The sequence below is a fragment of the Lycium barbarum genome, chromosome 1 (genome assembly GCF_019175385.1).
Source record: "Lycium barbarum isolate Lr01 chromosome 1, ASM1917538v2, whole genome shotgun sequence".
NCBI lineage: Eukaryota > Viridiplantae > Streptophyta > Magnoliopsida > Solanales > Solanaceae > Lycium > Lycium barbarum.
Genome location: NC_083337.1, coordinates 151227514 through 151247281, shown reverse-complemented (window position 1 = coordinate 151247281; position 19768 = coordinate 151227514). Strand labels below are relative to the sequence as shown.

Genomic DNA, 19768 nt, shown 5'->3' with positions numbered 1-19768 from the left:
CATCAAAAAAGTAAAAGTATTTTACATGAGATGTTGTCAATTTGAGATGTTCTTTTCCTGCAACTGTTAGAGAAGTTCCAATGTTTCATTTGCTGCAACTCGGGTTTTATTTTTCGCTTCCTCATCATTGATTATGTTCCAAACATTTTATTGTTCTGATATTTTTTATTTGTCACAGGAATGAAGAATTTATTCAGGAAATTGTTGACAAGATTTTTCAGGTCCCAATTATTGCAAAATATCACGTGGGAATCAGATCTCGTGTAGAGGAAGTAAAATCATTGTTGAATATTGAATCTGGCGGTGTTCATTACATAGGGTTATGGGGGATGGCTGGTGTAGGGAAGACAACCATTGCCAGAGCACTTTTTAATGAGATCTCTTGTCAATTTGAAGGGTCTTGTTTTCTTGCAAATGTTAGGAGAGCCTTGGAAAAACATGGGCCGGAAGGCGGCCTACAACATTTGCAACAGAAGCTTCTTTCTAAGATCTTGAAATACTCTGTGAAAGTGGCAAATTTTGCCAGAGGAGGCAAAATGATAAGCGAAATGCTTAGCTTCAAGAAGGTTCTAGTTGTTATTGATGATATGGATGACTGCCACCTGTTGGAATATTTAGCTGGAAAACGTGATTGGTTTGGTGATGGCAGTAGGATCATTACAACAGCTATAAACTTTGACTTACTTAGCAAGCATGATGTGTTATATCGTGTCCCAGAACTGACTAACCATGAGGCATTAGAACTTTTTAGTTGGTACGCCTTTCATCAAGGAACTCCGGTTAAAGACTTTGAAGAATTCTCGTGTTGTGTAGTAGATTATGCTGAAGGCTTACCCTTATCTCTGGAGGTCTTGGGTAATTTTCTATACAATCAAGGGATGGAAGAACAGAGAAGTGCATTAGATAGACTCAAAGATTTCAGAGATGGCAAACTTGTTAGGCTACTCAGCTTAAGTCTGGATGCATTGGGTGATGAATACAAGAATATGTTTCTTCATATTGCATGCTTCCTTAGAGGAAAAAGAAAAGAAGATGTGATTACAGTACTGGATAGACTTGGCTTCAAGTCAGTAAATGGAATAGATGTCCTTAAAAGATCATTTTTATATATCTCAGAAGGAAAGATTGAGATGCATGATTTGATAGCACAAATGGGTCAGCAAGTGGCACGTGATGCTGAGCAGGGAAAGCCATGGAATTGCAGTAGACTATGGCATGAAAAAGATGTGAAAACTGTTCTTTCTGCTAATCAGGTGCGTATTTCGTCTAATGGTTGAGAATTCTGGTGATATTCTATATTCTCTTGTCCATTATTTTGCCTTTAAAAAAAAAGTAGATGTCAATTTGAATACACGAACTAGTTAGGCTAAGGTATAGTCGTGTTGATACTCCTACATTATGTCCAGTATCTGCTGGAAGTCTTTTTAGCTTGTTCAGAAATTTGTACCTGAGTAGAAAAATGTAGAGATCCACCTCACCATTTCAGAAAAAAAGAATATAGAGACCGCAATTAGTTTGGGATTGGAACTAATTAAACATGTTGTCATCTACTTCATTTCGCAGAGAGGGCAAAATAGACATGCAAGCCTCTTTATTTATTGTGTTAATGTATGAATCATTGTTTTAAGTCAACCTTCCTGGAGATTCATTTGTCTTCTTTATATTATTAATTATTTTCAAGCCTGGGCTCTAACTCCAGTGTTTACCTCGTCCTGCTCATATATTTGCAGATTACCAGAACTCTTACATTTCCCATGGCTCCCCAGAATGAAACGATTAAAAAATGGAAATATGATGCCTTTTTGAGCTTTAGAGGGGATGACACTCGCAATAACTTTGTTGCCCATCTTTATAAACGTCTGGAAGACATAGGAATCAACGTATTCAAAGATGATGTGAAACTTGAAAGAGGTAAGTTCATTTCAACAGAACTCTTGAAAGCCATTGAGGAATCTAGAACTGCCATTATTATCTTCTCCGAGGACTATGCTTCATCCACCTGGTGCTTGGAGGAGCTCACAATGATCATGGACTGTGTTGACAAGAAGGAACAGAAAGCATATCCTGTCTTCTATAATGTCGAGCCATCAGATATACACATAAAAGGTAGTCATCAGATGTATTCATTGAAAGTAACACATCCACTAATATTATTATTTATTATTCTGACTTATTTATCATATCAAACTTAAAATCTCTTTCAAGCTATTTTGTAGGTTTCTCCTTGGGTGTCTCTCTATGTTGCTCAGACTCTTTAAAACTGCCGCTAGGTGCGTGTCGGATCCTCCAGAAGTAGTGCATCTTTGGAGGATCCGACACGAGTGCAGAAGCATTTTTGGAGAGTCCGAGCAACATAGGTGTTTGTTGTATGCAGCCACCTCGCCCTTGTTTTTATTAATGAAATACTTTAGTTGATCAAAAAAAAAAATCTCTTTCAAGCTAAATCATTGTTTTAATATTTTATCTTCTATAACTACTAGTATATTCATAACTGAAATAAACAGTTTTTATGTGTGAAGGTGAGAGCAGCAGCTTTTTTAAAGCGTTGGAAAAACGCGAGGAAGATTTCAAGGCTAGTTTTGAGAAGTTGGTAACCAAACACGAGGCAGATTTCAAGTGTGGTCTGCAGAAGGTATTAGCCAACAAGACAGATCGTGCACTCAGAAAAAAAGACAAGACAAATCTCAAGGATAATTTGGAGAAGGTGCAGAGGTGGAAGGATGCTCTACGTAGAGCTGCTGGTATAGCAGGACTGGATGTTCGTAAAACTGCTAACGGGTGAGTAGTAAAAGAACCTTGAGTGTTCACTTAATTATTGCGACACCTTTTCATCATATTCTGGGAAATGCTATGCCAAGTTCCAATGGTTTCCACAGCCTTTGAAATAAACAAGCTTTCAAGAATAGCATGAAAACATTTGTAGGTTTTCTACCTTATGGTATACTTCTCGCATTTGACCCCACTTGTGGGATTATACTGGGTATGTTGTTGTTGTTGGTATACTTCTCACATACGGGCCCCTTTGCCCAATTTTTTATATAAATTTATTACTTTATTAAAGAAGAACAGCATGAAAACACGGGGTTTAGGTTATTATATATGTTCTGACAAGTAACCAAAAAACTCTACTCTAATTGAGAGTATTTTAAGATCACTCTTCTTCTTTTACTTAAAAAAAAAAAAGTTCTCTTCTGTACATTAAAAGGTCAAATTACCTTCTGAAAATACTACCATTCAGTTGGATGTTCACATAAAGCTTTTGGGATAAATTACACTTCAGATGAACTCGTTAACATGGGACCTGGGCAGTACGGGACGGCCCGGCCCACTTGATTAGTAGTGATCTACTGATGTCGAATTGTTTTATGGTTTCTTCTTTCTTTTAGAAATCAATAGCCCGCCGAACAATATTTTGATTACATTAAAAAAGGATTTCGTTTGAATTCATGGGTCTGAATTCGATCCTGTTTACTTATAAAGAACATGAGAACGTGTGACCATGATTGGGTACCATAATATCTGACACTTAAAAAAACTAGTTGCAATTGCATCTTGTTTGGGCGAATTGTGATTTTTGCTGCAAATTTAAATGGAAGTGTTTATGTGGATGTGATAACGGAAATGGATTGCATAGAGAAGGCAACTATTGAAAGAGGAACTTTTAACAAGATTTCTTGTGAATTTGTAGATCCTCTTCCCTTGCACATATTGGACAAGTTCTGGAGAAGTAATGGAATATGGGCTGCTTTTAGCTACTTCAACATTTCTTGTGTTTCAAATGATCCATTTCTTATCATTATATTTTTACCAAATGCAGGAATGAAGCAGAATCTATTGACATGATTATAAATGATAACTTCCGAAATATGCACCATAGCGTTTCAGCAACTGAAAAATATCTAGTGGGAATCGAATCTCGTACAGGTGAAGTAGAATCATTATTGAAGTTTCGATCAGATGACGTCTGTTTTGTTGGAATATGGGGGATCGGTGGCGTCGGGAAGACAACTGTTGCAAGAAAACTTTTTGACCAGATTTCTCATCAATTTCAAGGGTCTTGTTTTCTTGCTAATGTTAGAGAAGAATCAAAGAAACATGGGATGATGTACTTGCAGAAGACACTTCTTTCAAGACTCTTAAACGAAAAATCAATGAATATAGCGAGTTTTTATGAAGGAGCCGACATGATAAAAAGAAGGCTTTGCCACTGGAAAGTTCTAATTGTTTTTGATGATGTAGATGATGGCCACCAATTGGAATATTTAGTTGGAATGCATGACTGGTTTGGTAATGGTAGTAGAGTCATTACAACAACCAGAAATGCAGATTTACTTCGTTGCCACGACAAGTTATATTCTGTCCCTGAATTGGCTAAACATGAAGCTCTTGAACTTTTTAGTTGGCACGCCTTTCAGAAAAGGACTCCGGATATAGAGTTTTTTAAGCTCTCTAAGCTTGTAGTAGATTACGCTAAAGGCTTACCCTTAGCTCTTAAGGTTTTGGGTTCTTTTCTCAACAAAAAAGGCATAATTGAGTGGAGAAGTGCATTAGATAGACTCAGAGATACTGGATATGAGAAAATTGTTGAGCAGCTTAGTTTAAGTCTAGATGGATTGAACCATGAAGAGAAGAATATATTCCTTGATATTGCATGCTTCTTTAGAGGAAGAAAGAGAGATGATGTGACAACAATATTAAACAGTTTTGGATTCCGATCAGAGATTGGAATAGATGCCCTCATCCAAAAATCGCTCGTATATATTTCAGAAGGAATGGTTGAGATGCATGATTTGATAGAACAAATGGGTCAGCAAGTGGCACGTAATGTTGACCAGGACAAGCCATGGGATCACAGTAGACTATGGCATGAACAAGATATAAAAACTGTTTTTTCCGTAAATCAGGTAAGCATGTCCTCTGCTGGAGATTTCCATTTTCTCTTTGCATTTTTTGGCCTTCACTGTATGTAGACACCTGAGTCTTACAGCTTACTTTAGCACTAGTACATTTTTCTCCATCTAAACTGCAAGTCATGTGATTATTTCTTAATTAATCCAATTGCAATATCTTGGCAACAAGCATACCTTTGTAGCCTAGAATTGTACTTCCACATTACTTTGCACACTAGGATGTCTCAAGTAGCCACCAATTAGGACAGGTTAGTTGCATATTCTGATATGCCTTCTGAAAATTTTAACTTGAGTAGCTTGCTCAACATCCATTTACTAGAGTTCTAGTTCTAATTACTCCCTCGGTCCCAATTTACGTGGCACTGTTTGACTTGGTACAAATTCTAAGAAAGAAAAGAAAACTTTTGAAATTTGTGGTCTAAAACAAACCTTAGACATTTGTGTGGCTTTAAATCATTTCATTAAGGGTAAGAAGGAGATTTTAAAGTTAAGTTGTTTCTAATTATATAGAAAGGTGACATTCCTTTTGGGACAGACTAAAAAGGAAAGGGTACCACAGAAATTAGGACAAAGGGAGTATGATTTTGGGTTGTTGGATTTTTATGCTCATGATTCATTTATTGTTGGACTGCAGAATTTGGTAAAAGAACAAAAGGCTTATATCCCATGAGAAGGGGTATTTATACAAGTGAATCCTAACTGATTATCTGTTGCTTTCTTTGTCCTTTGATTTATGTTATTATTTGTTGCTTCTTTGAGACAAGGGCTATCGGAAACAGTCTCTCTACCTCTCAAGGTAGGGGTAAGGTCTGCATACACTCTACCCTCCCCAGACCCCACTTGTGGTATTATTCTGCGTATATTGTTGTTGTTGTTGCTGCTGTAAACCTAACTGATTAAGGAAAGACAATTAATTAGAATAAAAGGAAATATTCTATTTCTATACTTACGCTAGGAAAAGGAAAAAAATAAAGTCTGCTAAAAGCATACTGATTAATTAAAACAATCAACACTTATTTTCCCTTGTGATGGACTTCTACGTCCAATGGAAAATTTCAGGGACCAATTATTTGCAAATAAATTTTTTGGTATTGATGTTGTCCGAAAATCCGTACACTTTCCTCAGTGCTCTAGGAATCGAAATCGCATCATGGGTGAAAGTACATTCCTCTCTCACAAGTAGCTTCTTATTAAAAGAGCTCACCCTGAAAATCCCATCTCCACTCTCTTGCTGGTGCGACTAGCCCATACAAAAACTTAATCAAATTATGAAACTCTTCCATCTCCCAGTCTTGAAGGTTCCTTCTGAAGTCCCAATGAAAAACCCCCTCATGAGACCTACAAATTTGTCGGACTGTCCGTTCTCTTTGGTTGGACACACGATATAAATTAGGGAACATTAAGCTCATGTTCCTTCTCTTCAAAAGCTCTCCTTGTCCCTTCCCTCTAAAGTACTCGTATGAGGGCTGAAGAACAACATGCCATGCTCTTCTTCTCCTTCTCCTCTTCCTCTTCCTCTTGTAATGATTTTATTACCTTCTAAATAATTTTCTATAGCTTTTTTCTAGCACTGTTACTCACTGCCCCCCCCCCCCCCCATAAAAAAGGTACTTTGACTGATGACAGTTTGGTATTGGTTTAGAATAACATTTTTTTTGTAAAAGAGTTTCTCAGAAATTTCTCCCTCTGACAAAAGAAATTTATGACGAACTACTGTTTAGGAACATCTTTTTGAACACCCCCCCCCCCCCCCCCCGCCCTCCCCACACACACAAAAAATTTTGGAGGATCTATAGTGTTTCCACACTTGCCCTCCAGCGTGACCCGAACCCTAGAACTACCGGTCATGGGTGGAGGTGCTTTACCAACTGAGCAACCCTCACTTGTCTACTACTTAAGAACGTGATATATGAATTTCTAGAATTATAAAGTACAGTTTCTAAAGTACAGATGTTTGTGGTTTTTGGCACTATGAATTTCTAGAATTATAAAGTACAGTTTCTAAAGTACAGATGTTTGTGGTTTTTGGCACTATGATGCAACATTTAAGAGGTAAATGATCCCTTCTTTTTTGTTTATGTATTGGGGGATCTGAGATCTTGTAACTCACAAGCACAGTCTTAGTGCTTGCCTATTGACATTTATAACCATCTTCAGGAAAAAAATCTAGAATTATAAAGAGCTTTCTTTCAAAAGATATAACAACATACCCAGTGTAATCGCACTAGTAGGGTCTGGGGAGGCTAGTGTGTATGCAGGCCTTACCTCTACCTCAGGAGGTAGAGAGGCTGTTCCCGATAGACCCTCGGCTCTAGGAAAAGCATATCAAAGCAGTGTGGAAAATTATAGAAGTTTAAATCTTAGCTTCTTTTTTTCCATAAATTTAAAGCAGCGTAGGGAAAATTCGTTGATGATGCACTATTTTCAAAGAAATTGTGTTATTACTCTTGAAAACTTCCATGGATCAATTTGTCTGTTTCGCCTGCTGGTGATCAAGCTACTACATTTTAGTGTCTCAAGAGAAGCAACTTGTAACGTAAACATATGTGATAGAACCTTAAATTGATCGGATTGTGAAATTCTAATTAAGATATAATGGAAAGGAAGTGGAAATAAGGATATATAAAATTCTCAATCGTTCCGTGAAATGATTTGATTGAACTCATTTAGTTATAATGTAAAGCCAGATATAAATCTTTTACCAGTATTATTTTTTTCTAACCTCATTACACCCTGTTAACTCCAACAAAAAATGATATAGATTAAGATTTGTACATTAAGGAGAATAGGTTCTATGCTTGGAAGTGTGTTCTGTTTAACAGAGTACTTCATTTTCTTTCCAGAGGACAGAGTCAATTAAAGGCATAATGGTACCGATTGGCTCAGACCGACATATATGCAAATGGAGCAAAGCATTCAGAAACATGCCTTGTCTTAGGTTACTCATTGTCAAAGGGGAGGAGGTCCGGCATCATGACCCGATATGTGACCGTATTGATTGTGTCCCCAGTAACTTGAAATGGCTGGATTGGTCATACTACAGTTTTGAATCTTTACCAGCAGATTTTGAACCAGGAAACCTTGTTGGGCTCAATATGACTTTTAGTTCTCTCGTTGAAATTTTCAAGGAGCCAAAGGTATTATTGATCTCCTTTAGTAAAGAATCATATTTAAAGAAAAGAAAATGAATGTTAAAGCTGACATCTCTATTCGTCTCTTTTTATGAACAGGCATTTGACAAGTTGACAATCCTCAATTTAAGTTTTTCAGGAAATTTACTCCGAACACCCAATTTTTCGGAGACTCCAAATCTGCAGAGGATTATCCTGAAAAGTTGTGTAAGCTTGGTAGAAATTCATCCATCCATTGGAAATCTCAAAAAGCTTACCTTTTTTAATATGGAGAACTGCAAAAATATCAAGTCTTTACCAAGCAGTATTCAAATGGAATCTCTTGAAAGCTTCAACCTCTCGGGTTGTGAGAAATTAGAAAAATTTCCCGAAATTCGGGGGAATATGGAATTGCTATCAGAGCTCCTTCTGGCACGTACTGCAATTTGGGAATTGCCCTCATCAATAGGACAGCTCAGTGGTATCAGCTTGCTTGATTTGCGTTCATGTCAAAACCTTGTAAGACTCCCAGCCAGTGTCTCTGAGATGAGAAAACTGAAATTTTTGACTCTGAAAGGCTGCTCAAGACTTGCAAACTTTCCTGAAAATCTAGGTGATCTAAACCAGTTGGAGGAGCTCTATGCTGGTAACACTGCCGTTTGGCAACTACCAGATTCTATTGGAAACTTAAGCAAACTTAAAGTCCTATCATTAAGAAGAGGGCGGAAGGTAAAGCGTCAATCTGCTCACAGTTTGATATTACCCTGGGTGTTTCATGGTTTGAGGGAATTGAAAAGCTTAGATCTCAGTGGATGCCATTTATGTGATAACCAAGCTCCTTCTCTTCTTAACTTTCCTTCTTTATTGGAGCTGAATCTGAGCAGAAATAAGTTTATTTCTTTACCTGACATATTCAGCCGACTTTCTCACCTTCGATATCTCAACATAACACACTGTCATGAACTTAAGAAGCTTCCCAAACTTCCGCTGAGTATAGAGGAATTATATGCAGAAGATTTTTTGGCCAAACAAAGTATTGCAAAGCTGCCAATGTACCCTCGGTTGAATTTGGTGTCATTCACCAATTATAGTTTTGATCAACAATCTTATAGAGAGGAGAGCAATGGTAGCTCAGTTTTGGATGAGATCTTCAGTTTGTTTCTCTCAAACAATATGGATGATGTGATCCGCCCCTCTCTGAACTCTGATCACAAGGTGACTTGTTCCATTGTCTTTCCTGAACGTGCAATTCCCACTTGGTTCAAGCATCAGAGTGTGGAAGAAAGGTTCTTGTTCAAACTGCCCGTTAATTGGCACAGTGATAAGTTCAAGGGTTTTGCTATATGCTGTGTGACTCTCATGGGAGCAGGTGTCTGCAATCCTGATTCAGGGCTATCTGAGAAGTATGACTATGCTTTCATCAAAGCCAAATTGATATGCAATGATCATTTGAAAGACCTAAAAGCGATAGAGAAAGAATGTAAAGTGGGCACGGCATCTAGAACGTATGGCTGGTGTGTTTGTTTTGCCTACATACCATTGTATGCTTCACTGCAGGTGTCCGGCACAGATTTTGGGAACATTAACCAGTATGACTTATTTGAGGCATCTATCCATGGGCGCATTGTGAGACAGTGGGGAGTTCATTTGATCTATGAGGATGAAAGGAATTTTTTGAGAGCAAACTGCAAGAGTAGTTTGTTTGAGGCCATGACAGCTGAATAGATACTAAATTGAGGTTAAGGTAACTCGAAATACTTCTTATTTATTACTGAAGATTAATAATTTGATTAAGGTTAGTTAACAGTTTTATTTCAATGTGATTTTAGTGTTAGGTTAATAAAGTTGGAAAAAATTAGGCAAAAAATTAATGATTTACTTAGAATTATTGAATTAATAAGGCAAATTAAAATTAAAAGTACACGACAATTAATAGGTTTAAATTTTTTAAGTCAATCTGATAAATTATAGTTAAAATTAAATGAAATTATACCAATGTAATAGTAAAAATGCAAATCATATATTATTCTTGAGAGGGTGGAAATCATTTTCACCCCCCAATTTTGCATTAAATCAAACTCCCCACTCAACTTTAAACAATAGTCATTATCCGCCTTTATTCTAATTGACTTTTTAAAATTCCTATTTTACCCTTATATTATCAACTTGTCTTTTTTTTCTTTTACTTATTTAAAGTTATGATTTTTTTATCTCTTTAATCTATGTAACAAATTTCCTATAAAATATAAATATTATTTTTGAGACAGAAAAAGAATATTGAGAAATACTTGTTGACTATATAACTTAATGTCGTTCTATAATGAAATAAATGAGAAGAATAATATTTTTTTTTATTAATAATAATCAAAACTCTGATATCTATTTATACAAGTACAAAAAACAGGTAATAATAACTTTATAAATATATTTCATTGTAGGTAATACAAATAATTATAAAAATAGAAGTATATTCTATAACAAATTCCTAAAAGATTTTCTTTATTATAAATTAATTTTAGATTATAATATAAAATATTCCATTAATGACAATCAAAACTCATGTATATATTGACAATAAATAATAGAAGAAAAGTGAAACTTAAATATACGTATACATATATATATGTAAAAATATACGTATATATACACACACACACACACACACACATACATACAATATAATACATACAATATATTGACAATAAATAATAAAAGAAAAGTGAAACTTAAATATACGTATACATATATATGTAAAAATACATACATACAATATATATATATATACACACACACACTAGTTGCAGTAGGCCCGGGCTCAAAATATAAAAATAGTACGTAACTTTTATTAAATAAGTATAATTTGTGTGGGAGCCTTAGCGTAACTGGTAAAGTTACTGCCATGTGACCAGGAGGTCACGGGTTCGAGCCGTGAAAATAGCCTCTTGCAGAAATGTAAGGTAAGGCTGCGTACAAAAGACCCTTGTGGTCCGACCCTTCCCCGGACCCAGCGCATAGCGGGAGCTTTAGTGCACCGGGCTACCCTGCCTTAATTTGTGTCACATATGTTTACTACATAATTAATTTAATGTAATTGCAGCTTAAACATATTTTCAAAATTATTAAATTTTCTTCGTCATATGATTGAATAATTTTTAACAAATATCAAAGGGACGTACATAATTTATTTTATGCTTAAAAGGATTACTTGTTAAGATCCTCTATATATTTTTAAAAAGGCATATGATAGAAAAACTTATTCTACAAAATTAAAAAGATCCTCTATATAAATGCTTGACTATTTGTTTTTTAAAAAAAAGATACTTTATATGCCATTGTGAAAGAGTGAAAATAAATCCTAAAGACACAAGCATAACGAATTAGTACTTCATATATATTGAAAGGAATATGGTTATAAAAAAGTTACGTCAATGTTGGTTGTTTTCCGAAATACTTTGTTAATGGTCATTGAGGCAGAAGAAGTTCATCGTATAGGAAGCATTTTTTTTTGTTGTTTCATTCTCTTTATTTTCCCGTTATTTGTAGTGAAATTCCCACATCTTTAATTATAACATATGTTCAACACAAATATGTGTGAAAAAAGAGAAATCGTAGGCTGGAGTAAATAAAACTCAATTAGTTCGAAATCATCTCAAGATTAGCACAATGTGGCAGAAAAATTTCTTTTCAACGTCAATTTTTTTTTTGCTGCGTAAAAGTGAACTTATAAGTTGATTTTTCCGGGGACATATATTACAGACCATTTAGGTGGGAGAATAGAGGGGCGTAACAGCAAGGGCGCCGAAAATCTGTTGATAATTTAGAAGTGTTTAAAATAATGTAATAAAGATGACAGAGGAAAGAAGATAGCAATTTTTATTGAAGAACTGGTAAGATCCATTCTGAAGACTACACAAGAAGTTCAAAAGAGAGGGAGTTTTTATGGAGAAGAAAACGAATTGGTGGCACCTTTTCAAAGAACCAGTATGTTTGTGGCAACGTTTCATAGAGGCTTATGGCTTTTGTGCCTCTTCTTCGTTGAGTTTTTTTTTTTAAAATAAATATATTATTTAAGTAAATAGGGTATTTAATTCAGTTAAAAGGGAAGTTTTAGTAATTTACCTTTTAGGTTAGGGGGTTCATGCTTTTAATATAGTACTAGTCTCTACGAATGTGCGTTGCACATTATTCCCTATCACTTTATCACACACAAAAAAAAAAGTTAGATAATATTACTTGTAATTACATTATATTACAAAAATGTTATTAGACATTAATTTTAATAGTGAGGTAAAAGATTTTATTAGACAATTTAAAATTCCCAATTTTATAACAATACTAACTTTTCAAGTTTATAATATATAGTGAGAAATATTTAACTCTTACAAACTATTAAAATAGAAATAATACACATTCGATAACTTATCAAACTATCATGCCTCTTACCTTTAGATGCACCTTCAAGGATCCTAATATAATCCAAACCATTGTGTTTTAGAAACGCTTAATAGGTAAATATATTTAGTGTACGTACATGTGTAGCTCTTTTTATACATAATTTGTGTACTATAGGTAGAGATTAAAAATAAAAATATTTTTTAATTATCGCACGAGAAAAAAGAACTAAGAGATATAAGTTTGATTATGAATAGAATTGAAATTATTAAGAAAAAAAATACTGTTAAAAAATGAAGTAAGTCCAAGAAGTTGAATATTATTAGGATTGGAATTGTTATGTTAGATTTTTTAAAGATAAGAATACACCTTTTTACATTTTGATTTGGACTATACAACAATGAAGTATTTTACATTTTTGTACATTGATATTGTAAAAAAGAAATAGGATTAGAACTTATTAAGGCATTCAATATTTAAAGGATATAAAACATTTATATTCATGCTTTTAAAATAATATAGATAGATATTGCACTATTTTTTGGTAACTGAAATTTTCTATTACCAATTACAAAGATGTACATTTTCTGGTTTAGCCTATGAAGTGGACACTCCCCACCTTCAGGCCAAGTGCATATTGTAATCTAGTTACTACTCACAATCAAAAACTAGCTGCATTAACGATAAGAATTCAGGGACTGCATCAGTGTATTTAGTCTTGGGTACATAGCTCCACGACAGTGTATATCTTGTATAACCTTCCTTATCAACACCTCCGTGCTCCTTTGTTTTTGCTGGAAAATCCTCATGTTTCTTTCCAGCCAAATATGATAAATAGCTCCTGCCAGGGCCATTCTATACAGGACTGCTTTGTTGCTTCTTCCCTTGGCATATCTGATTACCCATTCAATTTCTTCATCCCATCCTCTTGCTCTTCTTGGACAGCCTTGTCATGCTAACAACTTTTGCCATACCTGAGTTGAGTAGGAACACTGGAAGAATAGATGTTAGTGTCTCTCATCTTCCACCTCATATAAAGGGCATAGTAAACAAGTGTGTATCCCCCATTTGTCCAGCCTGTCTCTGGTGTACAATCTCTTTTTAATGGCTAAATACGTGATGAAGACCCATTTTGGACAGCTTTGGTTATTGCATACGACTCTGCTCCACTCTACCTTGGGGTAATCACCTCTGATCTGTTTGTATATGTCTCTAATGGAGAAACTGTCAGCCGTGAGAATCCCCTCTACATTCATCTGTGTATTTGTGATGCATTTGGATGCCTGCAGGATTTTTTGTATTATCCAGGATGCCTGTTTGGCAGTAGCATTCCAAGGATCTTGCCCTTTTAAATAGTAAGTATGAACCCAATGTATCCATAAGGTATCATTTTTCTTGCTTAGATTCCAAAGTTGCTTCAAAATTGCCACCTTATTCCACATTTATATATCAGTAATATTCATTCCTCCTGCTGTTTTGGGCCAACACAGAGTTTCCCATGATACCAGTGCCTTTTTTTTTGCTTCTACCTCTCCTGTCCAAAGGAATCTTTTGCACAGTGTTTCAATTTTTTGAATGATCTTCTTTGGGATTGGATACATTTGGGACCAAAAGGCTTGTATTGCTATCAGTACACTCTTGAGTAATTGAAGTCTTCCTGCATATGATAGGAACTTAGTGGTCCAAGAAGTCACTCTGCCTAGCATTTTCTCCAGAAGTGGCTGGCACTGTGCTATAGATATTCTCTTGGAGCTTAAGGGTACTCCAAGGTACCTAAAAGGCAGCTGTCCCACAGTAAAACCAAGCACTTGCAAGATTTCAGCTTGTACTCTTTCTTGTACTCCACCAAAGTATACACAGCTTTTGCTTTGGTTTGCTATTAACCCAGAGGCATTAGAGAATTGTTGAAAGGACTGGTACAATAACTCAGCTGATCTTACTTCTCCTTTGCAGAATAGTAAGAGATCATCTGCAAATCTGAGCTGAATGATATTCAGCTTCTTACACCTGGCGTGATACTGAAATTCTGGGTTGTTCTTCAGTAGCTTAAGTATTCTAGCAAGGCATTCCATTGCTAAAATAAACAAATAAGGAGAGAGTGGGTCTCCTTGTCTTACTCCTCTCTTTGCATTAAAAGGTATAGTAGGGGATCCATTGACTAGTATAGAGTATGAAACTGTCTTTACACAAGTCATTATCCAGGAGACAAATTTAGCAGGAACGGTTAAACCTTGTAGTACTTGTTCCAGGAAAATCCACTCTATGGAGTCGTATGCTTTCTGCATGTCTATTTTTATCATACACCTGGGAGATATTGCACTATTATATACTATATATAATATGATTTGTTATATACCTTGTACTTTTTTAGGTATATTTTCATGTACTTTTCTTATATCATATACCATATTTCTATTTACCATACACCATATATTTTCATGTACTTTTCTTATATCATATACCATATTTCTATTTACCATACACCATATATTTTATTCAATAATTTCTTTCAGTCAAAAAAAAAATTGCAGTAGTCATCAATTGAAAATAAAAAAAGAAGAATAAAGAGGAGGAAATGAAAGATTTTTTTTAAATGGTAGATAGAATATGGGATTTGAAGTTGATTTTGTTTTGTTTATTTGGAAAATTACATTCTCTCTCATGCCCTTTTCATAGATTTTGGGAGAGGGGGATATGATTTTGAAAGAAAAAGAAAGTAAAAAGTGGATATGCATTAATGGCAGTAAGTAGTAACTCCTAAAATTAAGTTGTATAGATATTTTAGGAATGTAAACGTTGTCCTTTTGTAATTAAAAAGTTAAAACTTTGAATAAGTAGTATTTATATAATTTTTAGAAAGTAGTTGTCATTTTTTCAATTACCATTTTAAAAAATTGTATTTGTGTGTTTTTTCAATAATAATAACTAATAGAGCAGCCCAAACGCTTTAGCTGTGCTCCAGTCTGTTGACTGGTTCATGCATCAATCACACTTCAAATTTGATTATTATGCTTATAAAATTGATTGTTTTACATAGCCAACCCTCTTGTGCATAATTAGACCGAGTACTTGAGAGCTAAGGCTTCTAATTTGTGAGAAAATCTCTCTGGTTGTAGTGAGAGCCACAGCTTAGATGTTCATTTATCCATCCAAATCCCAACCACCGATGTTTGTTTAAAGAAATTGGTGGTTGGATTTATTTACTTGGTTGGATTTATTTACTAAATTTTGAGGAAGTTGCATCTCAAATTTGAGCTCATTTGATTGAGAATTGAAGGAGATAGCCTCAAATTTTTTTAGCATTCTTCTCGGAGAAGAAGATGAAATTGGGGCTGGGTCCAGGCGGGTTGGGTCATGGAAGGAATTGGGTAATTTTTTTAAAATCGGGTAATTTAATTTGATTTGAGATTTCTATCCAAATAGGGGTACAGGTGTAAACTTTGTTGACTACAGAAGTATATTTGTTGACTTTCACTAATGGAGGATAACGTTGGCTAATAAAATAAAATAAAATAAAATAGAGGGGTATATTTGACTCTTTTCCTTAAAATAAATTTAACCTTAAAGTCTACCTGATAGAAACTAAACGTCCACCAAAATAGATAAGGGACCAGGTACCTTATCTGTTCCCTTAAGTAAAAACAAAAATTAAAAAAGACAAGATGCTTATGTGGAAAACTCCTTACTCAAGGGATTAAAAACCCTCGACCTACACTGGTAGGATTTCCAACTTCACTAACTGAGCAACGTTTTTCATATTACAAGCCTTTTGCAACCAAGGAATTAGGCCACTAATCTCTTCCCTTACAATAACTTTATTGCAAGCACTCACTTGCCTAACTCTAGCCAAGAACCAAACTAATTCAACTACCTCTAGCTGAACTTCAACTCACCATAACTAACCATAATTAGGCGTCTACACAAAAAGCTTAATAAACCAAACACCTACAAAAGCCCTTCTTAAAAGAAGTGTAAATTTACAATATTTAGATCAAAAGATAAAGACTAAAACAACCTAGGACTTAAGACATCTTCAGTGTTGGGATCTGGTCTTTGGAGTTATAGTCTTGATCTTGAAAGCTCTGAGAAAACAGTGGCGACTACTCTTTTCAACAATGAGAATAATATGTTTTTAAGTGCTAGGTCAAACAAATGCTGACATGTTGTTTATGTAGGGGACCAATGAGAGCATATGAGTGGCATGTGATATAGATAGAGACGTTGCAATGAACCGTTTTTCTCGTTGTGGCTCTGCAAGTCGGAACAGTGCCACAGCTTTACAGTTGTCACATTCATACAGTGCCCAGGGGAACTGATAAGTGACCTGGTCCCTGATGCATATGTCGATCATCAAAACTCATAACTCATCAATTTCTCCCTTTTTGATGATGAAAAACTCGTCAGAGATGTTTCCTCGAAGAACCAGGTCCCCCGTGCAGATTTGACCCCATCAATATGCAGCATATAATATTCTCAGTCCTTTTGCGTATACCAATACATCACATTACACATTTTCCCCCTTTTGGCATCATTGAAAAAAGACAAACACAAGCATTGAGAAGTTCAGAGACATTAACTCAGGCCACTTGGGCAACTCAGTATGAGTACTAACAGAAATAGCAAAGCAACATGGAGGAAAACATATGCAGAAATCAGAGAATTGCCAATCAAACGAAATTTAAGGACAAAACACAGTAATCAATTCAACACACACATACTAAATTAATTGTCAAAGCACCAATATCAAAGAAAGAAGTTTAGGAATTTGGGCGAGAAAAAAAACTAGGGTTTGGCAGGGTTTGATGGGTTGACAGGGTTGAAAGCTTTGAACACCATGTCTAGTCTAGCATCTGCAGCTTAGTGATTAGCCAAGAGTTGCTCCTGGAGCTCGGCAACTTTCTTCGTGAGACTAGAATTAACCTTTCACAACTCTGCAATGTCTTTCGCTGTATCATCACTGTGACCAGGTCTCTCCACCATCATTCTGGTGATTTCAGCCTTCAACAAGGTGTTCTCAACCTGCAACCTCTCAACATCAGCCAAGATTTTCTCATTTGCTTCAATCTGACCCAATATAGTGGATGTGGTCCCTGCTCCTCCCTTCTTTGGGACACATTCACACTCCTCTGAGGTGGACATAGAGAACATTTGCTTCTTAGTCCCTTTGGAAGCTTTATGTAACGACCCTTCCGGTCGTTATGGAAAATATAGGATCACCCCACCAAATAGAGTCTTTCCAAGGCTAGAATGAGCCAGTAGAACTCGATTTTGTAAGCTTAAGAGCTGAAACTTGACTTGCTTATAATTGTTGTTTAATTTTGATTGAGTCTGTCAGGGGGTGACGTAGGAAATTAGAACTCCATTGGGAATTCCGAAGCCATAGGTGGATTTGTATGATGTTTTTATGTCTATGTGCATGTTTTGTTTGTGTTTGTGAGGCCTCGGATGAAATGTTGAGTGAAAGGGGGGAAAACTGGACAAAAAATCGAGCTCACTGGCCAAATGGCACCGCTGTGGCAGTGGGAGTACCACTGCAGCGGTACCGCTGTAGCGGTGGGTGGACCGTTGCCAGCGGCCATCCATAGCGGTGAGCGGATTCCTTTGGGTCCGGTATAGCTGTCACTTGGCCGCTATAGCGGGACCGCTATAGCGGGACCGCTGTAGCGGTCGACGGAAAACAGTAGCTCGTGTTTTAAACACTTAGTCTCACATTCTTTATTCATAAAACACCAACATAGTTTCCCACAAGCACCTAGGGTGAAATTCCAAGTTAGGGCAAGAAAACTCTTGAGAGATAAGTCTCATCTATCCCTTTCTGTCATTCCATTTCGCCTTCACGATTGTCATCCCTTTTATGGGTCTTCCATGGTGAAATTTGTAATAGTAACCCTAGAATTAAAAAAAAAACCTTCTAAACTTGTTGGGTTTTAGTGGTTATCACTTATTTATCATCTAATGGCTTGGGTTAACTGCTCTTAATCATGAATTGAGTCCTTAGAGCCATAAACTAAGTGAATTGAGACCTAGGTTCTATAAAAATGGTAACTTGACCATGAAAACTGCTTGTTGTGGGAATGTTGATATAATATTATTATAATTTGATGATTAATGATTACTAAGGCCCTTCATAGGTCGCTTTACACCTAGGAAATCATTCACCCATTGGAATGGGGGATAAAGGGAAGGGTAATCTTGAATTGGTAACTGTGACTAGAGTATGTGTGACTCATTGAGCCTTCTATTTCTAGACTTTGAGCGTTCCGAGGCTTTGAGGAAGAGAAAAGCTGTAGCGGAAAGTCTAGTGGTCCGAGGTTGGAGTCTTATCTAGGGCTCTTTTTTTTTTGGGAGGGGGGGGGGGGGGGGGGGGGGGGCAAAGGGGTGTTCTACAACTTCTTAATTAAAAGAAACTCAACCAATCCAGTGCTTCACTAACATGGCAATTAAAGACTCAACTAAGGTTAATTTAATTCCCATTTAGTTAAACACGGTTGGGAGTCAAGCCAAGCCCAATGGCAACAGCATACAGTTCTTATATTTTCTTATAATAATTTTTTGTCATGTTGACCCTTCAGATGTGAGGAACCAAAGAAATAGCACCTGGCAAATCTAAAGGACACTGCTGATTTGCAAAAGGTCAAGTTGTGGAGGGAGGCCCTTTAGATACAGCTAATGGGTAAAGTTGAAAGCTGATTTATTCGTTCTTCGATGGACTTGCTCGGCAACTTTTTATTTATTCATTTCTGGAATAGATTGATTAATTGATAATTCGATGTTTGGCACATGGTCAATGTGTTAAAGAATTCAATAGTAGATGCAAATTTTGTTCTTTATCATTTACTCCAATGAAGATGTCTCTTTAAAAAAAAATCAAGAATGAGGATGTCTTTACTAAGTATAAAGTTAGTATCGAACTAGTGAATATGTCTGCGCTTTGCGCGATTGGAAAGAAAAATTACTCATATTGTTAATTAATCTATGTAGTGAAGCAACTTTAATTAAAAAAAAATCTTTTGATAAGACTTATTATTACACAAAATGGTGAGTAACACCACTTTTTTTTCTTGGCGACATAACTGATCAGTAATCAAATAAGCAATCAATCGAAAAAGTATACTAATTTGTATATTCATGGTCCTGCGATAGAACATGTAAAAGCACAACTTTCTAGCAATTGAAAACTATAAACAGTAAAGCTACCTTAATTCTTGTAAAGAAGAGAGAAGTTATATTTAACCTCTTAACTCTCCCACTTTCATAGACAAACAAAGTGATAAAGGATATTGAGAAAAAGAGAATATCATACAAATAAAGATCCAATAATGTTCATATTTAGCAGGTGAATCCGCAGATTCCATG

At 35.7% G+C, this 19768-nt stretch overlaps 1 protein-coding gene across 8 annotated transcripts in view; it reads left to right on the top strand.

Annotated features, from left to right (window-relative positions):
- LOC132644236 (TMV resistance protein N-like) overlaps positions 1-19245 on the top strand; it is a 31304-nt gene extending 12059 nt beyond the window's left edge. For 4 of the 8 annotated variants that reach the window (XM_060360811.1, XM_060360840.1, XM_060360847.1 and 1 more), the window contains exons 2-8: positions 179-1253; positions 1731-2106; positions 2505-2778; positions 3818-4904; positions 7754-8047; positions 8141-9764; positions 18985-19245. In XM_060360811.1, the coding sequence (XP_060216794.1) occupies positions 179-1253; positions 1731-2106; positions 2505-2778; positions 3818-4904; positions 7754-8047; positions 8141-9745 (4711 nt within the window). In that variant the 3' untranslated portion in view covers positions 9746-9764; positions 18985-19245. The other 4 variants (XM_060360833.1, XM_060360824.1, XM_060360819.1 and 1 more) reach the window with 4 other exon arrangements.
- Positions 19246-19768: the final 523 nt, after the last annotated feature.